Source organism: Nuphar pumila, chromosome 3 (assembly GCF_984573655.1).
Source record: "Nuphar pumila chromosome 3, dmNupPumi1.hap1.1, whole genome shotgun sequence".
NCBI classification, from domain to species: domain Eukaryota; kingdom Viridiplantae; phylum Streptophyta; class Magnoliopsida; order Nymphaeales; family Nymphaeaceae; genus Nuphar; species Nuphar pumila.
The window spans coordinates 22189861-22215176 of NC_143251.1; the positions used below are offsets into that span (position 1 = coordinate 22189861).

At 37.8% G+C, this 25316-nt stretch overlaps 1 protein-coding gene across 1 annotated transcript in view; it reads right to left on the reverse strand.

Moving 5' to 3' along the window:
- The window catches only part of LOC149842263 (CMP-sialic acid transporter 2-like), a 62019-nt gene extending 37415 nt beyond the window's left edge, over positions 1–24604 (reverse strand). The window contains exons 1-5 of the mRNA XM_089999033.1: positions 24160–24604; positions 23931–24042; positions 23634–23713; positions 21822–21897; positions 19829–19929 (exon numbers count right to left, since the gene is read on the reverse strand). Coding sequence (XP_089855159.1) covers positions 19829–19929; positions 21822–21897; positions 23634–23713; positions 23931–24042; positions 24160–24209 — 419 coding nt within the window. The 5' untranslated portion in view covers positions 24210–24604. The remainder of the gene's footprint in view (positions 1–19828; positions 19930–21821; positions 21898–23633; positions 23714–23930; positions 24043–24159) is intronic.
- Between the last annotated feature and the right edge of the window lie 712 nt (positions 24605–25316).

Here is a 25316-nt window from a genome sequence, read left to right on the forward strand (position 1 = left end):
AAAATAATAACTGAGCTAAACTGCAAGAAAAAAATCAAATACCATCAAGCAACAATTATAAATTAAAATCCACATCTAAAATGTCCAAGTCAAGATTACAAACCATGAAAATATCAGTTCATCATCAAAGTTTTCAAATACAAATTACAAAACATAATTTTCAATCATGTGCAAAAAATGAAAATCTTCATTCAACAACCCATCATGATCCTCCAAATTGTCTTCTTCACTTTCAATAAATGAAAACAATCAATAATGTCCATCATCTTTATCTTCTTTGCATTTCTTCAAATGGAACAAACCTATCAAAGTTCTTTTTTTTTGTTTTGTTGAAGGAAAAGAAGGGTTCACCGAATGTGTAACAACCACAAATTTCACACTAAAACTTAAAGAATAATGTGGATTTGGGCCTGGGATCCGTTATTGGATCCAAAAAGAAAAATGTGCATATTTGAGTATTTTAGTAATACTATATAAATAAATAAGTAATAATAATATTTAAAAAAAAAAAAAACCATTGTTGGACTCAAGTGGATCCAACTCCTGGATCCACTGCTATTCACGCGACCCGGATCCAAACTGCAATCGGATCCGGCATCGCAGGTCGTGGGTCGGACCCGGATCCGACCCACACCCTGTTAAATTAAAAGAGGGGTTAATAGGGGGGGGGCAACCCGATATGGGTTGCCCGATAAAAAAAGTTTGAGAGGGGAAAACCCTCTCCCCTGTGATATCGGGTGTTAGGGTTCAGCCGAACCCTAACACATAAGGACATGGGAGGTGGGGGAGCACACCGCAGCTGTCGGAAGGGGGAGGAGCTCCTTCCTTTTCGGGAGGCCACCCACCTACAAAGGAGGGACCCCGAACCCTCTTTCCTCTCTCTCTCGCCATCCCCTTTCTCTCTTTTCTCTCTCTTCTCTCTCTAACCCTCGGATTCCCCTCCCCCAAGCTCGGGCCTACTGTTTGAAGCCGTGTCAGGAGACGCAACCGACCTCTCCGGTGGCGGTGCTGTCCAGGCCAACCGACCCCTCTCGTAGCTGCCGCAACAACTTCACCGGAAAATGTAGGGTTCCTGTAAAATTTTTGTTCAGGTCGAGCATAGATCGGGTGGGATGTGGGTTGTCCGAAACCCAGACTGTCGAGTTGTAAATGGGGAAAAATCTCCTGTTGGGGGTTGTCTGTCAATCCCAAACCGAAAACTCCAAATCAACGATTTGGGGTTTCGGATGCTTCTTTTCTTTTTTTTGAATCATGATTTAATTCCTGTGTATGTCTCTTTGGGATTTCATGATTTAATTTGATCTAATGAAATTTGTGATTGAGTTGTATACACGTTCATCTGAAATTTCTTATTTATGTATATATATATATATTTGTAAATATATATACATTCATGTAAATGTTATGATTTAGCATCGTATATAATCTTTGGGACTGCATGACTTGGCTGGGACTATATTCTCTTGAATTTAGTATTTATTTTGTGCAAATCTTTTGGACTGATTATGAAATTGTCTTTACCCAACTCGTGAGAGGCTGATCTAACTCGTGAGAGGATGATCTATGATTTACCTGCGGTTTTGGGTTGTAGGGACTGGGTGCCCACTAAAGAACTAAAACGGTAGATTGTGTACCTTGTGTATTGAAGTGGTGGTTAGTCGCATATTAAGCTCCTGCGCTGTGGTGCTTTATGTTTTGGAAAATTTGCTGTAACAGAATTAAGGCATTATAGTAGACTGACACAGAGTCTGTGCACATATGACCATGCTTGAGGGTTGTAAAGGTCTGGACTTTTGTTTTGCATATGATTAATCAATGTGAATGCATGTTTAACTCCTATGCTTTTAGTTGAATTACTTATGATAAACCAAGGTGCTGCCAATATTTGAGTCTTGTATCTGTCTAGTGATAACGATTGTTACCTAATTAATCAAAGTTGGTTGTATGTATTCCAGAGGGTGCAAAGACTAATCAGATGTCTGTTATAATGGTCTCCCATGTTATATGAAGCTGCATGATTAATCAACTGCTAGATGCCTAGTTAGCTGCATGATATGATCATATTCGGTTCATATGAAACAACATATTAAACTGTTGCTCCATGTCGATTTAGTTGCATATTAGGTTGAGATTCAATCTAGTATTTAATTTCGTATTCACTTTATGTTTACATGCTTAGTTAGCTGCATATTAAACTGCATAGTAACTTGTAAATTTAAATAGATGATTAGTTGTATATTAGGCTGCATGTAAATTTGGTGTTCACTCCATAGTAACTAGCAATTTAAATTGATGTTTAGCTGCATATTAAACTGCCTAATTTATGTGGGTCAACTACATATTCCTTCAAAGGGTTCCAATGATTCATTATGTGTACATCATCTAGAAGATTCAAATGGCCATTAAGATGTTTATTTTTCAATGTTCATAGGCTTGTTAAATTGTATATTTGCTGAAGTACTATTGCCTAACACTACATAATTGCTGAAAGTATCAAATGCCAAATAAGTTGTATATCTTGTGGAATGTTCGAATGAGAGGATGTTGGGAGAAATACATATATTACCAAATCTTTAGGACTATACTGCACGTTCAATAAAGTACACCAACTGTGTTTTTGCTTGTTGTCAGAGCTTTTATTACATGCCACCCTTCATAATACATGGAGGAGTTGTAGCAATTTGCTATTAAGGAATAAATAAATGATAATAAGAATGATAAATGAGGTTTTGATAACCGAACATATGGGTCAGGTTGTTATGGACATATGGAGGTCTAGCTAGGGTATTGAGGGTCTTGAATAGGCCATCGAAGTTATGATGTGAATCCACATGAAAATGAAAGTAAAATATTGTTGCTTGATTGGTTTAAAGGCACCAGAGCGCTTTGAGTGGGTTATGCAATCAATACGACAAAGGATGGGAACTGTTCTATACACCTTGGTAAAATGACTAAGGTTGGGAATTCTACTGTTAGGATAGTAGAAGGAAGTTGGGGAAATGCCCTGTACTTTGGGAAATAAATTAAATGAAAAGCTTAACCCACTCAGTTTCGGGCTTACCTTGAAGAGGGTAGGTGGTACAAAACTCCGGGGACATGTTTATCTGTTCGAGCTAAAGTGACTCGTTGGTCCCCAGTCCTCGGAGTTGGGGGACCCAGACTACCAATTGGTCCTAGGTGGTAGTTTTATGTACTTCTGCAGAAGTTAGGGATGCATCCTGTTGTGGTTTTGGCCTTTGGGAGTTTCTCTCGGTCACTGGCCGCTCCCTTGGGATTTCAGTCACAGTTAGAATGTTCGGGTTAATAAAACAACCTTGAATAAAATACCCCCGAACGTTCTCTTCTGTGATGGTTGCCTTGGCCCGTGTGTACCCGCGGGATAAGAAAAGATAAACATTAACTAGAACAGTTAGGTATCACTGTGTTGGAGTCATTAAAGAGACAACTGTTTACTTTTTCATCATGCTTTATATTCGGTGCTCATGATAAAACAACATCCTAAATTGTGCATATATTAGTTAATTGAATTCATATTATGGATGTTATATAGATGTTATTCATGTTAGTGTAAGTTCTGCTTTAATTGCTTAATACCTTGTTTAATTGTTGTAGTTGAGTAAAATGTTTTTTGTGCTTAAGTATAAACTGTTACATAATCTACCTTTCTATTCAGATATATGTCTATTATTGCTATTGCATCGAATTCCCTATGTGTTTATGTTTAGACTGAAATTCCAACACAACACCCACATCACACCTGACACATGATCTACTTGCAAGAATAATTACAGTTTTCCTACTTAGACGTGGTAGTCTAATTCCTATAATTTTTATCATTTTCAGGCTCAGAGTAGTCCAGGGGCGAAGCAGGATGAGGCGCTGACCATGACTGGATTTATTTGTTCCCTGGCGGTCCTAATTGCTTTTTGATTGAAATTTTGTTTTAAGACTGATGATGTGATAAACTCTATTTGAATTCTATTATTATTGAAATAAAAAAATAAATGGCGTGGTTTGCTTTTACCTTCCTGTATCGTTCTGAAATGCTTAACCCTAGAATCATTTGTTGGTTTAAAAAAAAAATCCTGGAAAAATCTGGGTTAAAATTTTGGGGCGTTACAGAATGGTGGCTCTTCCGCTGTCATTTTTGAGAGCCAAGGGAGGGAGGCCAGAAACCAAATCCTTTCTTCCTAGATTAGAGAAACAGGAGGAGTCTCTGCTCCTGAATCATCTCAGAGAAAGAGAAAGAGACTTGCCTGAATTGTGATTTTCAAAAGGGCTAAGCCAAGGTTTGCTCTATGACTATAGTGTTTTCCCTGCACTCCTGCCCTAAGCCTTTTGTGAGAGACGGTGATGGTTATGGGATTCACGATTTGCATAAGAGGAAATAAAGGCAACCTTTGCTTCTTAGCTTTTGTTTCATTTCTTGAGTTTAGTATAATGTGTGGATTATGGAATGTAAATAATAAAGAATAGGGTTTATTATATGGAAGGTGTAGAGAGTTTTGCCTCCTCACCACACCTATAAAAGACCGTTTGTTCCACCCCTTCAACCCCGAAAAAGGGCTCAGCTTTTGAGGCCCTTGAGATTAAAATTTTGGGCGTTAAAAAGCCTGAGCACTTTTGAGCCGTTTTATTTGCGTTTTATTGAAAAACTTGTGAAAGAAATGTGAGATTTTCAATATAAGCGAACTTTTGAAAATCTCGTGTTTAAAAAGCGAAAATCGCAATAGTTATTTTTTTATATTTTTCATGAGAAATTGAAAATCTCGTTGAGAATTGTGATTATGGTATCCAATACCTCATACAAGATCTACATCTACTATATTAGTATACTAGACACAATACACTTCAAAAGTGGGAATGCAACATACCCTCCCTCTTTAAGTATATCATGCCTCCAAGGTGAAAATCCATGAAAAGGTGAGAAAAAACATCTTTCTTCGCATATGACTTATAGGGATACTTGCCTTTAATTGCTTCATGGTGATACAAGGCTATTTGAATCCCCCTTAAAGCTCTCAATGGGAGAAATTTGGAGGCATACCTAGTCATTTTTTCGTTTGCTTGCCTTGTGCTCCCAAAAGTGGAGATCCTATTTTAGCATATCTTTCCTTTCTTCTCTTCTTTTTTCCTCATTTTCTTTCTCATCTTCCACTATAAGCATGTACATGTTTTTGCATTTGTGGTAGGAATGCCACGTTACATCACATAATTCCTGCTGAGAGTGCTCTTGTTTGCACCAAGGTTACCAAATTAGGAAGCGAAAGCGGGAAACGAAATGAGAAGCGAGGTATTTTAAAAATCACAAGCAGCAGAAAACAAAAAAATAATTTAGAAGCGGAATAGGAATAAAAAATGAAATCATATGGGATCAAATGGGAAGTGAATACTAATCGAACGGGAAGGGAATAAAAACTAAAATAAAAATGGCTATTCTTAAATTCCATGATTTTGTAGTGTAAGAATTAAATTCTTCTCAAAATCTAAAAGTGATTATTACCAATTTAGATAAAGTACATGGGAAGTGAGTGAGAAGTGTCAAATGAAGCACACGGGAAACACGAAAAAAAGCGTGAGAAAAGCACATAAGAAGCATGTAGAGAAGCAAGAAAGAAACATGTGGGAAGAATAGAAGAAAAGTGTGAGAATCGAGATTTTCATAATTTTTTTGGAATATCTTTAGAGATAAGTAGGGTCCTAGTGGTTTCTATAATATGTTTATGTTTTCTTTCGGCTAATCCATTTTGTTGTGGGGTTCTAGGACAAAATTTTTAGTGACAAAATTCATTTTTTTAAAATCGTTTTGAAATTCATTAGATAAGTATTCACCACCCGAGTCGGACCTAAGAATGAAAATATTCATTTGAAATTTATTTTTGACAATCATATAAAATTGTTTAAAAAAGGAGAATACATCAGATTTGAAATTAAGGAAGTAGATCTACACATATCTAGTAAAATCATCAACAAATGTAACATAATATGAATATCCTCCTTTTGATATGAGCGGAGAAGATCCCTATACATACGAATGCATTAATTCAAAAGGTCTTTTAGAGACATGTTCTATTAGGAAAGAAATATATTTTATTTTGCCAAGAATACAATCTTTGCAAATTAAATCTTTTTCATTACAAAATTTTTGCTCAAAAGAGAAAAGATACATCTTTGAATAACTCGGATGTCCAAGTCTTTTATGTCAAGTTTCAATATTTTAATCTTGGATATAGTTACAAAAGGATTTCAAAGGGAGATTTAAAGAATCCATGAAGCAGAGATATCCCCTCCTATGGCCTTGCCCAATCTGCTTCCCGAACTAGAGATCCTGCACTGAGCAACCCTTAGATGAGAAGAAGATTTCACATCCATGATCGAAGATTTGAGAAACCAAAAAAAGATTTAAATTTAACTTTGGAACTACCCTAGCTTTTAGAACGCAAAAATTTTGATAAGGGTCTAAAGTTCCAATATTTTTAACTTGCAAAGGTGTTCCATCGGAGTAGAAACATCAGATAATTTTGAGCCAGTGCATAAATTGGATAGGATATTCTCATGTGATCATAGGAAAGCTACATTGTTCTTGGAGGTGTCATTGAGTTTGGGACAATTAGGTCTTAAATGTCCCGGTTCATGACAATGACGACAAATAGCTTTCCTATAGCCACCACTATAGCTATTATTTTCATTATAATTATTTTGCCTCCTAAATTGTGGAGACTTATAAGTCTTCATATGGTTGTCGAGTTTAAAAACCGCCAACACTTCGTCTCCTCCTTTAATCATACCAAGGCAAGTTTCTTCTTGAAATATTTCGGCAACTGAGAGGTTTAGATCTATGCAGAAAAAAATATCTAACTTATTCAAATTCAAGTCGAAGCCCATTTAAAAATTGAAAAAAGTGTTCTTTTTTCATTTGTTCTCTTCTTAGCTTCACATCTTCACTAGAAACTAATTTGGATTAAAGAAGTGTCAACTCATCCCATAGAGGTCCAAGTGCACTAAAATAATCACGGACACTCATGTCCTCTTGTTTAATGGTTCGTATTTTCTCTTACAAGAAAAATTATCGTACAAGGTCTTTTTGAAAATGCATACCCTTTATAAAGAACCATGTTTCATTGGCTTTACGAATTTTTGCAATGTTAGCACATATTTTGGGCTAAACATTATTCATAAACTATGCACAAATTTTTGCATGATTACTTTCTCAATCTTATACCTTAGATTGATGATCTTAAATAGCTTTTATTTGAGCATCTCCTTCTAAGCCTTTTCTTGATCTCTTTATAGTTTGGTGAGCTCGAGTTGAGGTTCTGGCATAATACCCATCGCGTATCCCCAAAGCCTCTTTTCTTTGAGGTTATTTTTCATTGCAGATGCCCACACCATGTAGTTGGAGCCATTTAGCTTGAAGGATGGATCAAATTTTTGTTCATACTCCATTTTGAGTGGCAGAAGAGAAAAAGAAAAGAATGTGGAAGAACACGTCCACTTGAGTTACCACAAGCATCACAAACACACGAACACTTGATGATGCTTTCCACAATCACGAACACTTGATGGCTAATTTCCACAAGACCAAGAGCATTGATACCATGTAATGAAATATGCGGAATTACAAAAACAAAGTGCAGAAGCACATACACAAATCCAAGAATTTACAATACAAAGGCATGAAGGCACAGAAGTGTATACAAAGACTTCAAAGAGTCTTAGAACAAGGACAAAAGCAAAAAAAATAAGCTTTATTGAATAAACATGCTTAAGGAAGCATTAGAATACAAGTGAGGGGTTAACCCCTATTTATACAAAAGAGAGGGAGAGAGAGTCATGGACTCTATTGAGAAGCCCCCAATAAAGTCATTGGGAGCCCCCAACGGTCACAAATGTGATTGTTGGTGAGTCCCAATGACTCTATGGTCTTTTGACCATAGAGCCCATGCTCTATTTCATAAGGACTAAAGAACAAAATAAAAAGTAAAAATAAAAATAAAAGAAAAGACAAAAACGTTATATTATGGAAAAGATCAAAATGCCCTTCAAGGGCAATACAAATAACAACTACATATATATATATGATTATATATAACCTATTTTAAATGTATATTTTCAACTAATTTTACATTTTAAGGTAAAGTGGAAGACTTTGTCTTTAAAGGCTCCTCTTGTACCTTCGCCTTGGAAATAGGAGGCGTGCTTCAAGTGCTTGATGGTGTGGCTGTCCAAAACATTAGCGTAAGGGCCTTGGCAAATGATACCCAGCAAGGAGTGCCCACATATGACTTATACCATTTGAACCATCGAATTGCTTCTTCTGCTAAATGTATAGTAGCCAAACTCACTTTATCATGTTCCAGAGTTTAAGCAATTTTAAAGTATCATTCCACCTTAAAGACCCAACTTGTGAGATCTTCCCCCGTAAAAGTGAGAAATTTCAAGCAAGTTTGTCAAACTTGGAGTGTACCCCAGCTGATGTATCACAATCAGTGTTGTGAGAGGCGTACGCCTCAGTACCTGAAGCGTACGCCTCAGAGGCGAGGCGCACGCTCAAGGTACTGAGGCGTTGCTGTGATGCGCCCCTCATCAACCTCCAACCAGTTGTGACCACCGACCACCGGAGTTGTTGTGCTGCAGCTGCTGCTCAGTCTTCTCCGACCACCGGACGACCGGCATATCCCTCGCTTCCGTACCAGCTGGGCGGGTGGCCCTTCTCTTACTGCCTCCCCTCCCACCGCTTCACTTTCATTCCAGTTGTGAGAGGCGTACGCCTCAGAGGCGAAGCGCAGGCTCAACGCCTCGCTTCGCCTCATCGCATTTAACAACCTTGATCACAATCCTCACCCCGGTTGGCATTGGCAATGGAGGAACTAGGAGTGTTTGCTTGCAATGGTACCTTGGTACCTGTTAGTTTGGGATCATGGATCCATGACCCGCACCACATTCCAAGGATCCATCTTGGGATGCATGGGCGGTGGCATGTTTGTAATTTATCTTTATTACTTATGTAATGTTATACCCTGTACAACACTTATAAATAATAAGTAAAAGAGGGAAAACCTATTGCCGTCGACTCCTCTTTTCTATCTCCTCTCTTCTCTTCTCTCTCCTCTCTCTTTACCTCACCTTTAACTCTTGCAGGTCAATATTTCTGACATGGTATCAGGGCACAGGCGCGGAAATCAATCATCTAGAAGGCCCATAAGGACCAGCACGTGCTTCTAAAGGATGTAGGCTTTATTTCTGTTTTGTTTTCCTCAATCAGATTTCTTTATTTCTCATTTTCTGAATCAGATTTCACGTCATTCTAGTTTCCCTTTTGATCCTTCTCATTCTCAATATTTCTGGTACGCACGTCTTAACATCCTGTTTCAGTCTGCCGAGTTTTTGTTTTTCTCCCCAAAATATTTCTGATTCTTTCTTTTTCTGGTTCGCACGTTACTATTCATCTGTGTAATGTATGTGCTGATATTGTTTTCAGCACACAGCATTGATGTTTCTTTTTCTCTGTGTAACGTGTGTGCTGATATTATTTTCAGCACACAGCATTACTATTTTTCCCTTCAATATACTGTTAGAAGGGTCGGCATTTAATATTTTTTGGTTCGCACATCACTATTCTTTTGTGTAACGTGTGTGCTGATATTTTTTTCATCACACAGCATTGCTGTGTTTTTTTTCCTTCAATACACTGTTAGAACAGTTTGGCTTCTCATTCTTCATATAATCCATGGATTCCAAGCTGAACCCTAGTTTTCTTACTCACCTCATGACCCACAAGTTATCTCATGATAACTACTTACTTTGGAAACGTCAGATTGTGCATTTTATTCGCAGTTATGGTCTTTATGGGCATCTAGATGGGCAATCACCCGCCCCACCTACACATATCATGCAAGAAATAACAGGTGAAGATGGGAAGGTGAGTCAACTTCGAACCTCCAATCCTGCTTATGACATATGGGTACAACGGGATCAGACATTAGTTGCTTACATAACTTCCACACTTTCTGGTCATGTTTTACAAACTATTTCTGATGATCAATCTGCTGCCGGGTTGTGGAATGGACTAGCTCATTCCTTTTCTCAGGTTTCCGAATCTCGGGCTTTGCAACTCAAGTGGCAATTCCAATCCATGCGAAAAGGAAACAAATCTATTACAGAATTCATGGGAGATGTCAGGGTTATTACAGATCAGTTAGCTGCCATTGGAAGTCCTGTATCAGATAAGGACATGGTACAACAGGTATTAGGTAGCCTTGGACCTGAATATCGCATGTTTTGCACAGCACTCCAGGTTGTCTCAATTCTTCCATGTTTTGATGATCTTCAATCTAAGCTTTTGCAATATGAGGTCAGTTTAAATCAGGAACACGCGTCAGATGATGCTCATCCTGTGATGATGGCACATACGCCTATTCAAACAGGAGTCTTATTTACTCCTCCTCGTCCCAATGGAACAACTATAAACAAAGGAGGATTACTACCTACACCAGGTGGAGGAGGCCTTGGCTCAGGCAGTGTACCACGAGGGGGACGTGTTCCTACTTGTTTTCTATGCAATAAGCGGAGACATGTTAAAGCAAATTGCTGGTACAATCCTCAGAACCGGAACAAAACAGGGAGGCCAGATAGTAGGCCAGGGCAGAGGGCAACTCAGACGTTTGCACGCACTCCTCAGGGACAGGTTCTTCCACAAGACGTACAAAATATCCTTATGACTACTTTCAATCAGATGAACTTACGCCAAAATGATGAAGGTATATGGTATATTGATTCAGGGGCAGCAGCACATGTTACTTCTTATGCAGGTAAATTTTTTCACTTGACTCCTTACACTGGAAATGGCACTATAGTCATAGGAGATAGATCTCACCACCCCATCTCTCACACTGGAAATGTCTCTCTTACTTTGCCTGAATCTCAATTACCCTTGTCAAATGTCTTACTCACACCTGCTATTCAAAAGAATATTCTATCTGTGTCTAAATTAGTTGATGAAAGAAATTCTTTCGTTGAATTTACTCCTTCTGTTTATCTTAAGGATCTTCATACCAAGAAGACGCTCGCTAAAGGTGAACGGCGCGGGAACATGTACGTCTTTGAAGAATCTCATGTGCCTTTGAAGATGTCGTCTTTCGTAGCCGTGGCTTCTTCAGCTCCTTCCTTTCCAACATTTTTTAGTCGATCCACAGATCATAGTTCTCCATCTAGAGTCTTGAAACTTAATAAGCCAGACTTATGGCATCTTCGTTTGGGTCATTGTAGTCAAGTTTTTCTTGACAAGTTGTCTGCTAAAAGTCTAATACCAGCAGTCAGTTTAGAGTCAAAATGTCCAAGTTGTCATTTATGCAAAAGTCATGTACTTCCTTTTCATAGTATCAATAAAAGAGCAACAAAGCCTTTTGAGATTATATGCTCAGATGTTTGGGGTCCTGCGCCCACTGCCTCTCTTTCTGGATCTCGATACTATGTACTCTTTCTTGATTCTTACACTCGATTTAGTCGGATTTACTTCATGAAAAACAAACATGAAGTTTTCAAGTTGTTCAAACAGTTCCATGCACTAGTCCAAAACCAATTCAACACCAATGTTGTATATTTCCAGTGTGACGGGGGGAGAATACATATCCCATGATTTTAGTAAATATTTGAAAGAGCATGGCATTACACATAACATTTCTTGCCCTCATACCCCTCAACAAAATGGAGTAGCTGAGAGAAAACACAGGCATATTGTTGAGACAGCCTTGAGCATGATGCACACTGTGGGTATTCCCTTCTCTCTTTGGACCGAGGCTTTCCATACAGCTGTTTACGTTATCAACAGGTTGCCCATGACCATCCTTGAAGATAATTCTCCGTATTTTGTTCTTTGTAATTGTCATCCATCATATGAAGAACTACATCCTTTTGGTTGTGTATGTTATGTTCACATTGATCATTCATTGAGAAATAAGTTTCAAGACAGAGTTGTACAATGCAAGTTTCTTGGGTATGCAGATGACTATAAGGGATACAGGTGTTATGATCCTCATACAGGCAAAATTCGGGTATCTAGAAATATTATTTTTGATGATGAAAATTTTGACACTCTGGGTTCGTCTTCCACAGATACACAGGACAATTATGATCCTTGGCTCAGTGACTTACTTTTATATGACTCGTTGCCTTATGAGGATTCATCTTTATTGACAGACAATGAACCCTATACTTTCGATGTGGAACCGCATATGGAAGACATTCCTCCTACAACAACATCCTCACGTTTTTCTGGTCTTGTTAATTCTCGTAGAGCTCATTCAGTCAATGATGAGACTCCCCTACGACGTTCCACTCGGGTTAGACATCCTATAGATCGTTGGGTAAGTTATAACAATTTCTCTTTAGATTTTCAAACATTTCTAACCAGAGTGTCCAAAGAAACAGAACCTTCCTCTTTTCATGAGGATGTACATTCCCGTGCCTGGGTAGAGGCGATGAATGAGGAAATGGAAGCATTGCATGAATGCAATACATGGGAAATTGTACCAAGGCCAGATAACAAGAATGTTGTAGGATCCAAATGGGTGTACAAGATCAAGCACAAACCGGATGGCAGTGTTGAGCGCTATAAGGCTCGTCTGGTCACACGAGGCTTCACACAGCAGTATGGGCAGGACTACGATGAAACGTTCAGCCCAGTAGTAAAATTGGGCACCGTCAGGATCATCATTGCATTGGTGTTACAACATGGATGATCACTCAGTCAACTTGATGTTAAAAATGCTTTTCTGCATGGTGAACTAAAGGAAGAAGTTTACATGGAGCAGCCACCTGGTTATAGTATGCATGATTCATCCAATTGGGTATGTAAACTTCGACGCTCTCTTTATGGCTTGAAACAAGCCTCTCGATCTTGGTTTGAGAGTTTTTCCACAGAAATCCAGCATCATGGGTTCACTAAAAGTGTTCTAGATCATTCATTGTTCATATTCAAAAGTGATTCAGCTATTGTTTGGGTGCTTATATATGTTGATGACATCATTATTACCGGGAGTGATGAGGTTCACATATCTTGGGTTAAGTCTATGCTGATGGCTAAATTCAAGATGAAAGACTTGGGTCCCTTGCGATATTTTTTGGGTGTGAAAGTTGATAGTCGACATTGAAATGAAATGGGGATCTTCGAAACACGAGCTTTGATTAACAAGAGCAAGTGTCAAGAATGACACTAAAGCATAACCCTTAAAAAGGGTATAACTGGAAACAAAATAAAAATAAAAATGTATTCTTTATTGATATGAAAAACCAATTGCTTAAGAAGCATTGGAGTAAAATACAAGAGGGGCTGCACCCCTTTATATACACAGCTGAAAGAGGACTCAATAGAGCTGTTGGGCACAGTCCAACAGCTCTATTTAGAGCTGTTGGAATGTGTCAGTCCAACAGCTCTATTAAGAGCTGTTGGACTGTGTCAGTCCAACAGCTCTATTGCTAGTCAAGTCTGGACAGGACTTGACTAGCAACAGTCATTCTAGTTCAAACTGAACTAGATGACATAAAGACAAAAAATAAAAATAAAGGAAAAAAAAATACAGAAAAGAAAGAAATTAAAAATGTATTTATATATATATAATAATATAATATTATTATATATACATATATGTACAGTTTTACATTTTAACACTCCCCCTCAAACTTACGGTACAATGAGCGAAAGTTTGTCTAAGAGAAAGTGAAATCGGGGAGCAGCGAGAGGCTTTGTAAAGAGGTCTGCTAACTGATATTCTGAAGTGACATATGGCAGATCAATTATCCCGTGTAGATATTCCTCTCTGACGTAGTGACAATCCATTTCGATGTGTTTGGTGCGTTCGTGGAATGTTCTGTTACTGGCAATGTAGATCGCACTTTTGTTGTCACAACACATTTGTGAAGCCTTTGTTGCTTCAACTCCCATGTCGGCAAGCAGTCGTCGAAGCCAAACTACTTCCATGGTCGTGGTTGCCATGGCTCTGTATTCAGCTTCGGTGGATGAGAGAGATACCTTCTGCTGCTTTTTACACCTCCACGAGATTAATGATTCCCCTAAAAAGACACAAAAGCCAGTGGTTGAGTGTCTGTTATTGGGATCACCTCCCCAATCAGCATCAGTATATGCAATTAAATCAAGAGAAGAGGAGGAAGATAAGAAAAGTCCTCGTGAAAGAGAGGACTTGATGTATCTGATAATACGCATGACTGCTCCCATATGAACAGAAGTAGGAGCATGTTGAAATTGACTTGCTGTATGAACAGCATGTGCTATATCTGGTCTGGTAATGGATAGATAGGAAAGTGCCCCGACAAGCTGTCTGTAAGGAGTAGGGTCTGCAAGAAGTTCTCCATCATCAATCTTCATTTTAACATTAACAACTTCTGGAGTGTCAACTTTCTTATCATCAGTAATACCAGACCTGAAAACAATATCAAAAGCAAATTTAGTCTGAGATAATAAATATCCTCTAGGAGAATAAGCAACTTCAATGCCTAAAAAATATCTCAACAAGCCCAAATCAGTCATTTCAAAATGAGATTTAAGAAGTGTTTTGATTGTTTCAACTCCCTGTTTATCGCTTCCGGTGATGATCATATCATCCACATAGAGAAGAAGCACAATGATCCCTGCATCAGAATTCTTAATAAACAAACCATTTTTTGATAGAAGCTAAGGCAATTAAGGTTCGGACAGTAGTCATACGAGCCACCGGAGCAAAGGTTTCTTCATAATCAATCCCATATTCTTGGGCATAACCTTTAACTACTAAACGGGCTTTATATCTTTCAAGAGTACCATCACTCTTGGTTTTAATTTTATAAACCCATCGACATCCTATAGTTTTCTTCCCTGGAGGAAGATCTTGAATATTCCATGTAGAAGCCTTTTCAAGTGCATCTAATTCAACTTTCATGGCTTCTATCCATTTAATATCATTTTTTGCTTGAAAATATGTGGATGGTTCTTCATATGAGTGAATTAATGCAATAACTGCCCTATATGTGGGTGAGAAAGACTCGTATGATACAAACTTTTCTGGAGGCCTCGAGATTCGGGATGATTGTCTAGTTGGAATGTTAGAATATTTCTCAAGTGCACATGGAGTATTAGACTCTTGTCGCCTGGAATATTGAATACTAGTATCTCTATGAACTTCTTCATTTTCAACATTAAGATCAATAATTCTTGGATCATCATCAAAGTTACAATCAAGGTCATATTCATCAGATGTTGATGTTAGATCTAGCAAAAAGGAGTACTCAGTGACGTCTTTTAATTTTCTAAAATCAAAGAAGCTCTCCTTTTCAAGAAAGGAAACATTTCTAGACACATATAGTTTATTATTTTTGAAGTCAAAACATCTATAACCTTTCTGGTTTTCAGCATATCCTAAAAAGGCACAGGGAATCGCACGAGGGGAAAGTTTATCATTTTTGTCAGTAAATATGAAACATTTGCACCCAAATATTCTTAATCTAGAGTAGTCTGGAGAAATGTTCATAAGTTTTTCAATGGGAGTGATATTTTGTAACGAAGAAGATGGCATCCTATTAATGAGATAGGTGGCAGTTAAGGCAACTTCTGCCCAAAAGTCTTTAGGGACTTGATTTGCTATTAATAAAGTTCTAGTGGTTTCTATAATATGGCGATGTTTTCGTTCTGCCAGTCCATTTTGTTGAGGTGTATAAGGACAAGATCTTTGATGTGTGATGCCATGCAATTTAAGATAATTTTGAAAATCTGTGGATAAAAACTCTCCCCCTGAATCTGTGCGAAAAATAGTAATATCATTTTGAAATTTGTTTTTAACCATATTATGAAAAGTTTGAAAGTATGAAAATACTTCAGACTTATGTTTGAGAAAGTACATCCACGTATGTCGGGAGAAATCATCGACAAAAATAACATAGTAAACAAATCCTCCTTTAGAAATTACTGGTGCAGGACCCCAAACATCCGAGTGTATTAATTCAAGTGGTCTTGAAGAGAAAAAGGTTCTGTTCTGAAATGGTAATCTTTTCATTTTGCCGAGAATACAATCTTTACAATCAAATGATTCAGAGTTACAAAATTTCCCTAGATTTGGAAAATGTTGGATTTTGGCTATATGTGGGTGACCAAGTCTCTTATGCCACAATTCCAACTCTATTTTTTGAATATTATAACAAAAAGCTTTCTTCGGCATTTCCAAAAAATCCATGTAATAGAGTCCTCCTTCTCTATGACCTTCCCCAATCAGCTTGCCTGACTGGCGATCCTGTACCCAACAACCATGAGAAGAAAAAGAAATATTACACCCATAATCAGAAATTTGAGATACAGATAAAAGATTTAAATTTAATTTGGAAACATGTCTAATTTCTGGAATAAAAAAAAAATATTTTATAAATTTTTTCAAAATCTCCTATTCCTTCTATTTCAAGAGAAGTCCCATCAGCAGTAAAGACCTTTGACACACTTGTTTTATTTTTAACACATTTGGATAGACTTTGATTATTTGGGGTCATATGAAAAGATGCACCAGAGTCAAGAAGCCAAGAAATTTTACCTAAATCAGAAAAAGATGAGGTTGCTGCGCCGGTTGAAGCTTCAGATGAGGAAGAGGCACCTTTGATGAGAGGCTGAAGGATCTCCATTAGTTGGGCCAGGGAAACTGGTGCATCCTGATCTTTAGGCTCCGATCCAGCAATTGCAGCTCTTTTTTCTCTCAGCTCCTTAAGTTTGGGACATTGTGGCCTGTAGTGTCCCGGTTCATGACAGTGATGACAAATAACTTTCTTCTTATCATAGTCACCATTTTGTCGGTTAAAGTGAGGAGGCCTATATGATCGAACATGATTCCCTGGTCTAGACACGGCTAAAAAGGAATCATCTTCAATTTTTAAAGAACCTTTCCGGAGACGATTTTCTTCCATTGTTAACTCTTCAATAGTTTCAACAATAGAAGGAATTTTTCCCCGGTGAAGTAGGGCCGATTTAGTGGTTTCAAATTCCGGCCTTAATCCAGTGATAAACTGGTAAAAATGTTCAACATCGAGTTGTTTCTGACGAAGCTCGATGTCTTCGGCACAATGCCACTTTGGTTCTAAAAGGGAAAGTTCTTCCCAAAGTTCGGACAACCCATTGTAATATTCACGAATAGTTTTGTCTCCTTGTGTCATCATTCGAACTTTTTCTTGGAGGTTGCACACGTGTGCAATATCTTTAAGGGAATACATATTCTTAAGGTATTCTCATGCCTTATCGGCATGATCAAATTTGGCAAGACTTGAGCATTTTTTAATGTCAACGCTATTGATAAGCCATGACATTATCTTCGCATGAGATATTCTCCATTCTTTCCATTTCTTCTCGTATGAGGCAATAGCCTTGATTTTCTCTTCTTCCGATAGAGGGACGTCTTTATCTCCCTCCTTTTTAGTAAGAGATAGCTTAGGTTCCGAATCGGAACCATCCACAATCCCCCATAAGCCTTTTCCCCATATATGGTGCTTCATGATTGAAGCCCATGTTACATAGTTCGTATCGCTTAGTTTCATAGGCATGATGGTGACTTTATCATTGTCATCCATCGATTACAAGGAGAGAAAGAATAGGGATAGAAGAGAAACAAGAAGGAAAATGAGAAAGAAAGAAAAAAAAAAACAATACAACAAGATGTGAAATCTTCTCCAATGAAGTGATAAAACACTTCTCTTCAAGTGGCGAAACTTTTGCAAACGGGCACGGAAACCGAGGCAGCTTTTCCTCAAGATTTAGTACTTTTGCGGCTCTGATACCATGAAATGAAATGGGGATCTTCAAAACACGAGCTTTGATTAACAAGAGCAAGTGTCAAGAATGACACTAAAGCATAACCCTTAAAAAGGGTATAACTGGAAACAAAATAAAAATAAAAATGTATTCTTTATTGATATGAAAAACCAATTGCTTAAGAAGCATTGGAGTGAAATACAAGAGGGGCTGCACCCCTTTATATACACAGCTGAAAGAGGACTCAATAGAGCTGTTGGGCACAGTCCAACAGCTCTATTTAGAGCTGTTGGAATGTGTCAGTCCAACAGCTCTATTAAGAGTTGTTGGACTGTGTCAGTCCAACAGCTCTATTGCTAGTCAAGTCTCGACAGGACTTGACTAGCAACAGTCATTCTAGTTCAAACTGAACTAGATGACATAAAGACAAAAAATAAAAATAAAGGAAAAAAAAATACAGAAAAGAAAGAAATTAAAAATGTATTTATATATATATAATAATATAATATTATTATATATACATATATGTACAGTTTTACATTTTGGGATGGAGAATTGTAAACCGATTAGCACACCTTGCCTTCTAAATCATAAGCTAAGTGCTAAAGAAGGCACTACTTATCATGATCCTACTTTGTATCGTCGAGTTGTAGGGATGTTACAATACTTAACATTCACTAGGCCTGACATAGCATACTCTGTCAATCAAGCTTCGCAGTATATGCATGCTCCTACAGATGTACATATGGAAGGAGTAAAAAGGATCCTTCGGTTTTTAAAGGGTACGATTGGAGATGGCTTGATGTACACCAAGGGCACAGCTTATATGTTAGGGCATCGACTATTCACCTACACAGACGCGGACTGGGCTGGTGATCCTGACGAGCGCAGATCAGTTTTGGGGTATTGCATTCTTATCGGCAATAATATTGTAACATGGAGTAGCAAGAAGCAAAAGGCAGTGGTGCGATCTAGTACTGAAGCGGAGTATCGTGCAATGGCAGCAGAAACAGCCGATGTTACATGGGTGAGGCACCTACTGCAATAATTACAAGAACCGATCTCGTCCTCTATGCTTCTTTGCGATAATCAGAGTGCTATCAATATTGCCTTCAATCCCATCCTTCATTGTTGCACGAAGCATATTGAGATAGATCAACACTTTGTTAGGCAAAAGGTGGAAGAAAAAGAAATTGAACCTGCATATGTTCGGTCAGATATGCAAGTTGCTGACATCTTTACCAAGGGATTATCCACTCATCAGTTTTGGGCACTCAAAGACAAGTTGAGCATGATCAAAGACCATACTCAACTTGAGGGAGGCTGTTAGTTTTGGATCATGGATCCATGACCCGCACCACATTCCAAGGATCCATCTTGGGATGCATGGGCGGTGGCATGTTTGTAATTTATCTTTATTACTTGTGTAATGTTACACCCTGTACAACACTTATAAATAATAAGTAAAAGAGGGAAAACCTATTGCCGCCGACTCCTCTTTTCTATCTCCTCTCTTCTCTTCTCTCTCATCTCTCTTTACCTCACCTTTAACTCTTGCAGGTCGATATTTCTGACAGTACCTCCCCGACTTAAGAGGGCCTCCATCATGCAAGTTAAGTTTTGTATTTCTGCCTTGAATTATCTTTTCATCTGGTCCATTTTCTCATTAATGGCCTTCATTTGTGCCTGTGTCTCAGCTCGAAGCCCATCCACGAATTCATGTGCAGCATGGATCGCCATAGTAGATGTAGATCACAAGTCTTAGGCAAGACCTTGTTATTCTGAATTTTAGGTTCTGTCCTGAACTTAGGTTAGGGAAGAGTAAGTTAGGGTGCTGATAAAAATTAATGTTGATTCTAAAGAATAACGAGAAACATTAATGTCCATTATATTCATGATTCAATATGCATTTGTAAATTGAAAGGAAGAAAATGATGTCCTCGCATTTGTGGTGTGTTGCTAGCATTTTCTAGTAATCATTTCATTGTATAGGGTAGCCATGACATAAAGAGATTTAACAAACATTAGTAACTTTATCAGGAAAGAATACCTTACTTTTTCTTCAGAATCATTCGGTATAGTACACCAGTACTAATAATGTTCAAATTCTTCAATATCTGGTAAGTTGGTGCATCCACGTACACAAAGATGTAATACTGCCAGTACAAATTAAAACATAATGAGTTAGAAAATGAAACCAGTACAACTTATCAAGAAAAAATTGTAATATGCTTCTTCTACAATATAATTTTACAGATGGTGGAAATAAATGGTGTTTGATTCATCAATGGAAAGTGTATCTACTCAAATGCTGTTCTAAAGATTTTTTCGTTAACCCTTTAATGACCAAATTATGCCATTCACTAATGTAATGGACCAAATCAGTAGGCAAAAGATTCAGTTCATCAAAGAAATATGCACGATGCAGTAGGACTAATGATACAACAGTTTAAAGGAACCATAGAACGAAAGATGCATATATTCAATAGACTCTTCAACCCTTAAGGTTTGCCGCATATATTATCACAATCTAAAGGTATAAGGATAGTAGAGAAACGGTGCATATAAACTTTGGGCACATGTCACCCTTTACTGACATGTATTTGGAATAGCACATAATATCTAAATATATTTGTAAGTGAGGACATGAGCAATCTTACTTTTCCTTTGAATGAACAACCATATGTAAATATCTAAAGAGGGTGTGGAACTAATAATTCATAAAACGTCAAGGTACCATAGAAAGAAAGATACATATTTCCAGCTTAGTACTGCAACAGAGTTTGAGTCCTAAAGGTTTGCTGCATATTTATCAGAACATAAATAAAAGGTAACTTTGGGCAAATGTTATCTTTTTCTGACACGCTTTTGGAAAAGTGCATAATATATTAATATATCTGCGAGGATATCCTTTAAATGAAAAACCAAAAGTGAATATCTAAACAGGGCCTAAAGTTTATCTTGAATGATTCATGTGAAGTTAGAGCAATGCCTATAATAGTTTTTCCAGCTAGGAAGTCACATGCTAGACTCGGTTATGGTGGGCTTCCTAGATATCACAAATAAAGAAATCAAAAGGGTGCCGAATGTAGAATATGCTTCCTTAAAAATCCTTTTTCCTCATGAGGTCTTTCCTCTTTTTCTTCTTTCGTTTATTTAATTTGTGAAGAAACCGTTGGTTGATTTTTTTTCTTTTTTCGTGGGTGGGTGGGGGTTGGGGGGTTTGTAAATGAGGATTCCATGGTTCATCTGAGCTCTCTATCCGTGTAACGCTTCTGCACTTTTTGTTTGTTAAATTTACTGCATGTTATCTTTGGTTAGATAGAGATATTTGTTGGTTTACATATCTGTTTTCAGAAGAAAAAAATATGCATGCCTTTTCTAATGAAGATACTGTAGGAATCGGGGGGTGGGGGGGTATCTGTGTTTTAAAGTTTGTTACTTGTTCTTTATTGAGGCCGTTCATCTGCCATTTCCATTGAAATGCACATTTCTACCTTTATTTATTTATTTATTTAAATTTCTGGGATTGATGGTTTTAGATGCATTTATAGAAAGAGAGGATTTTATTCAAGAAGGGTGACAAAAGGTAACAAAGCAAAAAAAAAGTAATATTCTAGAAAGAAAAATTATGCTTCTTAATTGATTTCAAGGATTCATCAGATAATAAATGACGTAGTCTCGATTCATGAAAGGTTGTTTTTGTTTGTTAAGGAATGAATATAAGTTATCCATTAGGATTTCTAACCATTAGTTCACAAAGATAAAATTTCAATGAGTTAGTTTATCTAATGGATTAGGAGAAAAGGAATAAAAAATATTCCCATTGGAATTTAGGAAATAAAGCAAAGGTCTATCAGGGTATAAAAGTATTGATGTTGTTATACCATTAAAATCACAAATAAAAGAAGAAACTACAACAAATGATAAGTCTCTAAGTGTACATAGGAGCTGATCCAGATGACACTCTTATAACATAAGTAGTGCTTTCTTTCCTGCAATATTGAACACCCTTAGATTTGAATATGCCAGCATCAAAGTAACTTACCTGCAACAAGTTCTTAATGAGATAAAGTGCTGCAGGAATTGGGTAAACTTTAACTTCATCAAAAGTAGTACCTAGCCTGGGTAACAAAGAAAAAAGAAAATGAAAAGCTCTACAACAACCATTAAAAAAGTGAGAAATAAATAAATTGGATAAATGCAACAATACTATTTAAAAATGAAAACTAATGAATAGACAATCATAAAGATAAGACCCACAAAATCCTCTATTTGACCAACATGAAAACAGAAGATATATGTTGCAAGATAGGAAACACACATGCCAGCGCCCAGATGGAAGTGGGCAACCACCAAGCTCTGTTCTCCCCTAAATCAATCTATTGCTGGGCGTCTGGAAGGCCTGCAACTGTTGAGTAAGTTGAAACAAGTCAAAACAGAATGTGGTATCTAGAAGCACAGATCTGCAAGCTTCCCTCGACCAGTTTCTATTCTATAGAGCTGCTAATTTGGATTTCTAATCAGTGCTCTAGGTCTTCCCCACAGTTGGATCCTTTGGAAGTTCAAAGGTAGGAGATGAAACTCGAGTAGCAGCCCCTGCAGGTATCATCTTACCATTCCCATCCCGTTCATTGAGCATCCCCCCATTCACTAACGATCTTGTGGAAATGTTGCATGGACCCATATATATAAGAATGTAAATATAATCACCTTGATACTAAATTATAATCGAGCTCAGGATCTGATTGGAAATAGGAAAATCTAGGATAGGTGGCCAACCTCCTAGAAAGAGTGATGTGCAATGGCCAAGTGAATAGGGATGCAGCTCCATGGACCACTTGTTAGGCATGATAGATGGTGGTATCACACCCTCTCAAAGGAATTGTACGTGACACTCTGGCATCATGCGGCACCATCCCAGAATCTGGACCTCCCCTTTGACCAACAAGTTACCAAATAGTGGTGAGCTTGATGCATCGAAGACCATGATGGGACGATCTAACTAAAAGCAAATGTGGTTTACATAGCTCGACATAGGGTCGGACTTATACACAGATGGAAAAGAGGCTCAAAGAACTTGGAAGGTCTAGGTTAGTAGGTTTCAATATTGGATGATTTCAAACAGCATTTTATGACAAATTGTGGGTAGGAAATAAGCTACTTTTCTGGAAAGATAGATGGTGTGGTAAAGAGTTGTTGGCTGGGAAATTTTCTACATTATTCAGGCTTACTATTTTTCATTCAATCTGGACTGATGTTATTATATGGACAAAGCATAAACGGCCTAACATCGATTTCTAAGGTTGAAGCTTAGGACACTAGTTTATTTATATCTCATCTGTTTCTGGTGATTTCTTGTCACCTTCTTTCTGTTTAATAATATTTCTCCTTTGTCAAAAAGAAAAAAAAAATCTCTTTCAAGCACCCACACATAAACACACATGTGGATGCAGGTTAATGGAAAAATGGGCCCGTGTTGGTTAAGCATGTAGCACAATTACCCCATTGGAGTAGCTTACATAAGATACCTTTATAGTTCAAATCCATCTCACATTAATTCAATGAAAGAAAATGATGATTACTATCATCACACTTAGTTTTAGGAGAAGGGCGCAAAGTGAATGAATACCCTATCAGGAGAAAAAAACGCATAGCCATGCACACAATTCATAGGATTTATGCACTACCAAACTGTCCACTATAAGCCAGAAACAACCAGCATGGCAATAAACCTTTGTAACCATCAATCATGCTTAAGCAAGTCAATCAGATGAACTTTCGAGCAAACAACAAACAAAAGATTCATATGAGAAACAAAATGAAAGCTGATATCAGAGCTTGACTGAGAATAACTTGCCTGTTATCTTCAGTAACACCATCAGCGTTCCATATTTTTACAAGGGCAAGAAGCGACAATGCACACTTCAAGGCCTCCACCTGAACTCACATAAAATCAGAAGATAAACCAACAATCCCAAGTGGAAAGCAAACCACAGATCAACAATATCATAAGAAAGACAATCAAATGATTGACACCAATACAACTTTGAATTTTTCCTATGAAATGCATTTTCCCACATGCATGTGACTCGTGAAGCAAGCAACAAAGACAACTCAAGTGGGAACCATTTAGTGTATTCTACCATCTACCCACCAAAAAATTGGCTGTTGTCACGCTATAGTCATACTTTCCAGCTCTTCTCGACCACGCAATCAGTATAGCCTGCGAGCTAGTAAGCAATGTCAAGGCGATAGTCACGAGTGCTCTGCATCAACACAAAAACCAGATCGAGAAAACCCAAAAATTAAAAATTCTGGAACTTGCCTTTCACTTTAAAACATAAAACTACAATTACATTCCATCGCTGGGCATTCTCACTCACTTGCGCTTCCATTTGGAGCTATAGAGCAACGCACCCCCAATCTTTTCCATATTCACCAGCAAAACGAAAATAAGGGGAGATTGGCTTTATCGAAAAAATACCAATTCAGAGATGCTCTCCGTGAATGCCACCCATCTTCTTCTCCCTAAGGAATTGAACTTCATAAGAAAGATCGGAATGATGAACTAAGAGACACCCAAGAATCGATGGATTCACCTGCGGGAAACGGTGAACCAACGACATAGGCCAAATTTCCCAGGGTTTAACTCATGCAGCAAAATCTCAAGCGGGATCCATTAGATGCACGCGAAAAAAAGAGGGAAAGAAGAATGGCACCGGAGATCCAAAACTAGATGAGATCTGGATACTTGAAGATTATCTTAAAAACAAAAAACTGCAAAAAGGAAAGAGGAGTTTTCACCGAAACCCGTCGATCAAGACCTTCAAAGAAGTGAAACCCAGGAAATCCAATCCAAGAACCAAACCCCTGAAAGAGAGAGAGAGATCAGTGCAATGCCATTGCACACTATAAGTGTGCTGTTGCACCTGATCACCCCACCACCATATGCCGTTGGGCCCTACAGCTAACTGACAGGCTGTAACCCATTGTGGTGAGTGACGAGGTGCAAAGGCATACTAAAAGTGTGCAATCACGTTGCACCTGGTCGGCCCTCCTCGCTCCAATCCTTAGGATCAAATGGCTTAGAGATCAAAAGCGTTCAAAGACAATAAGATCAAATCCAAGATAAAAGGGATGAATTAAAAAATAGAGTCGAAAGATGACCAATTCAAGGCGAAATAAGAAGAAAAATGCACTTTAAATTAAGCCCTTATTTCTCAGAGAAAATAACACCTGTCTTGGTCAATCGAGTGGCCGTGAGCCTTTGGACAAGGTGCTTACTGCTGACCTTTTTGTTCAGGTTCGACTCTCGCCGGGTGTGCACGTGCCTTTAATTTGTGTTTAACTCGAGTTCGACATGCATGTTTGGAATTTTTTCCAAAAACAGGATACAGTGCATGGATTTTTTTTAGGTTTTAATTAATAAAATACTATTTATATATATATATATATGTATTTTCCTTTAAAATGTTATTTAAAAATAATAAAATAACATTTAAAATATTAAATTGATGTTCATACGTGTCATTATCTATCA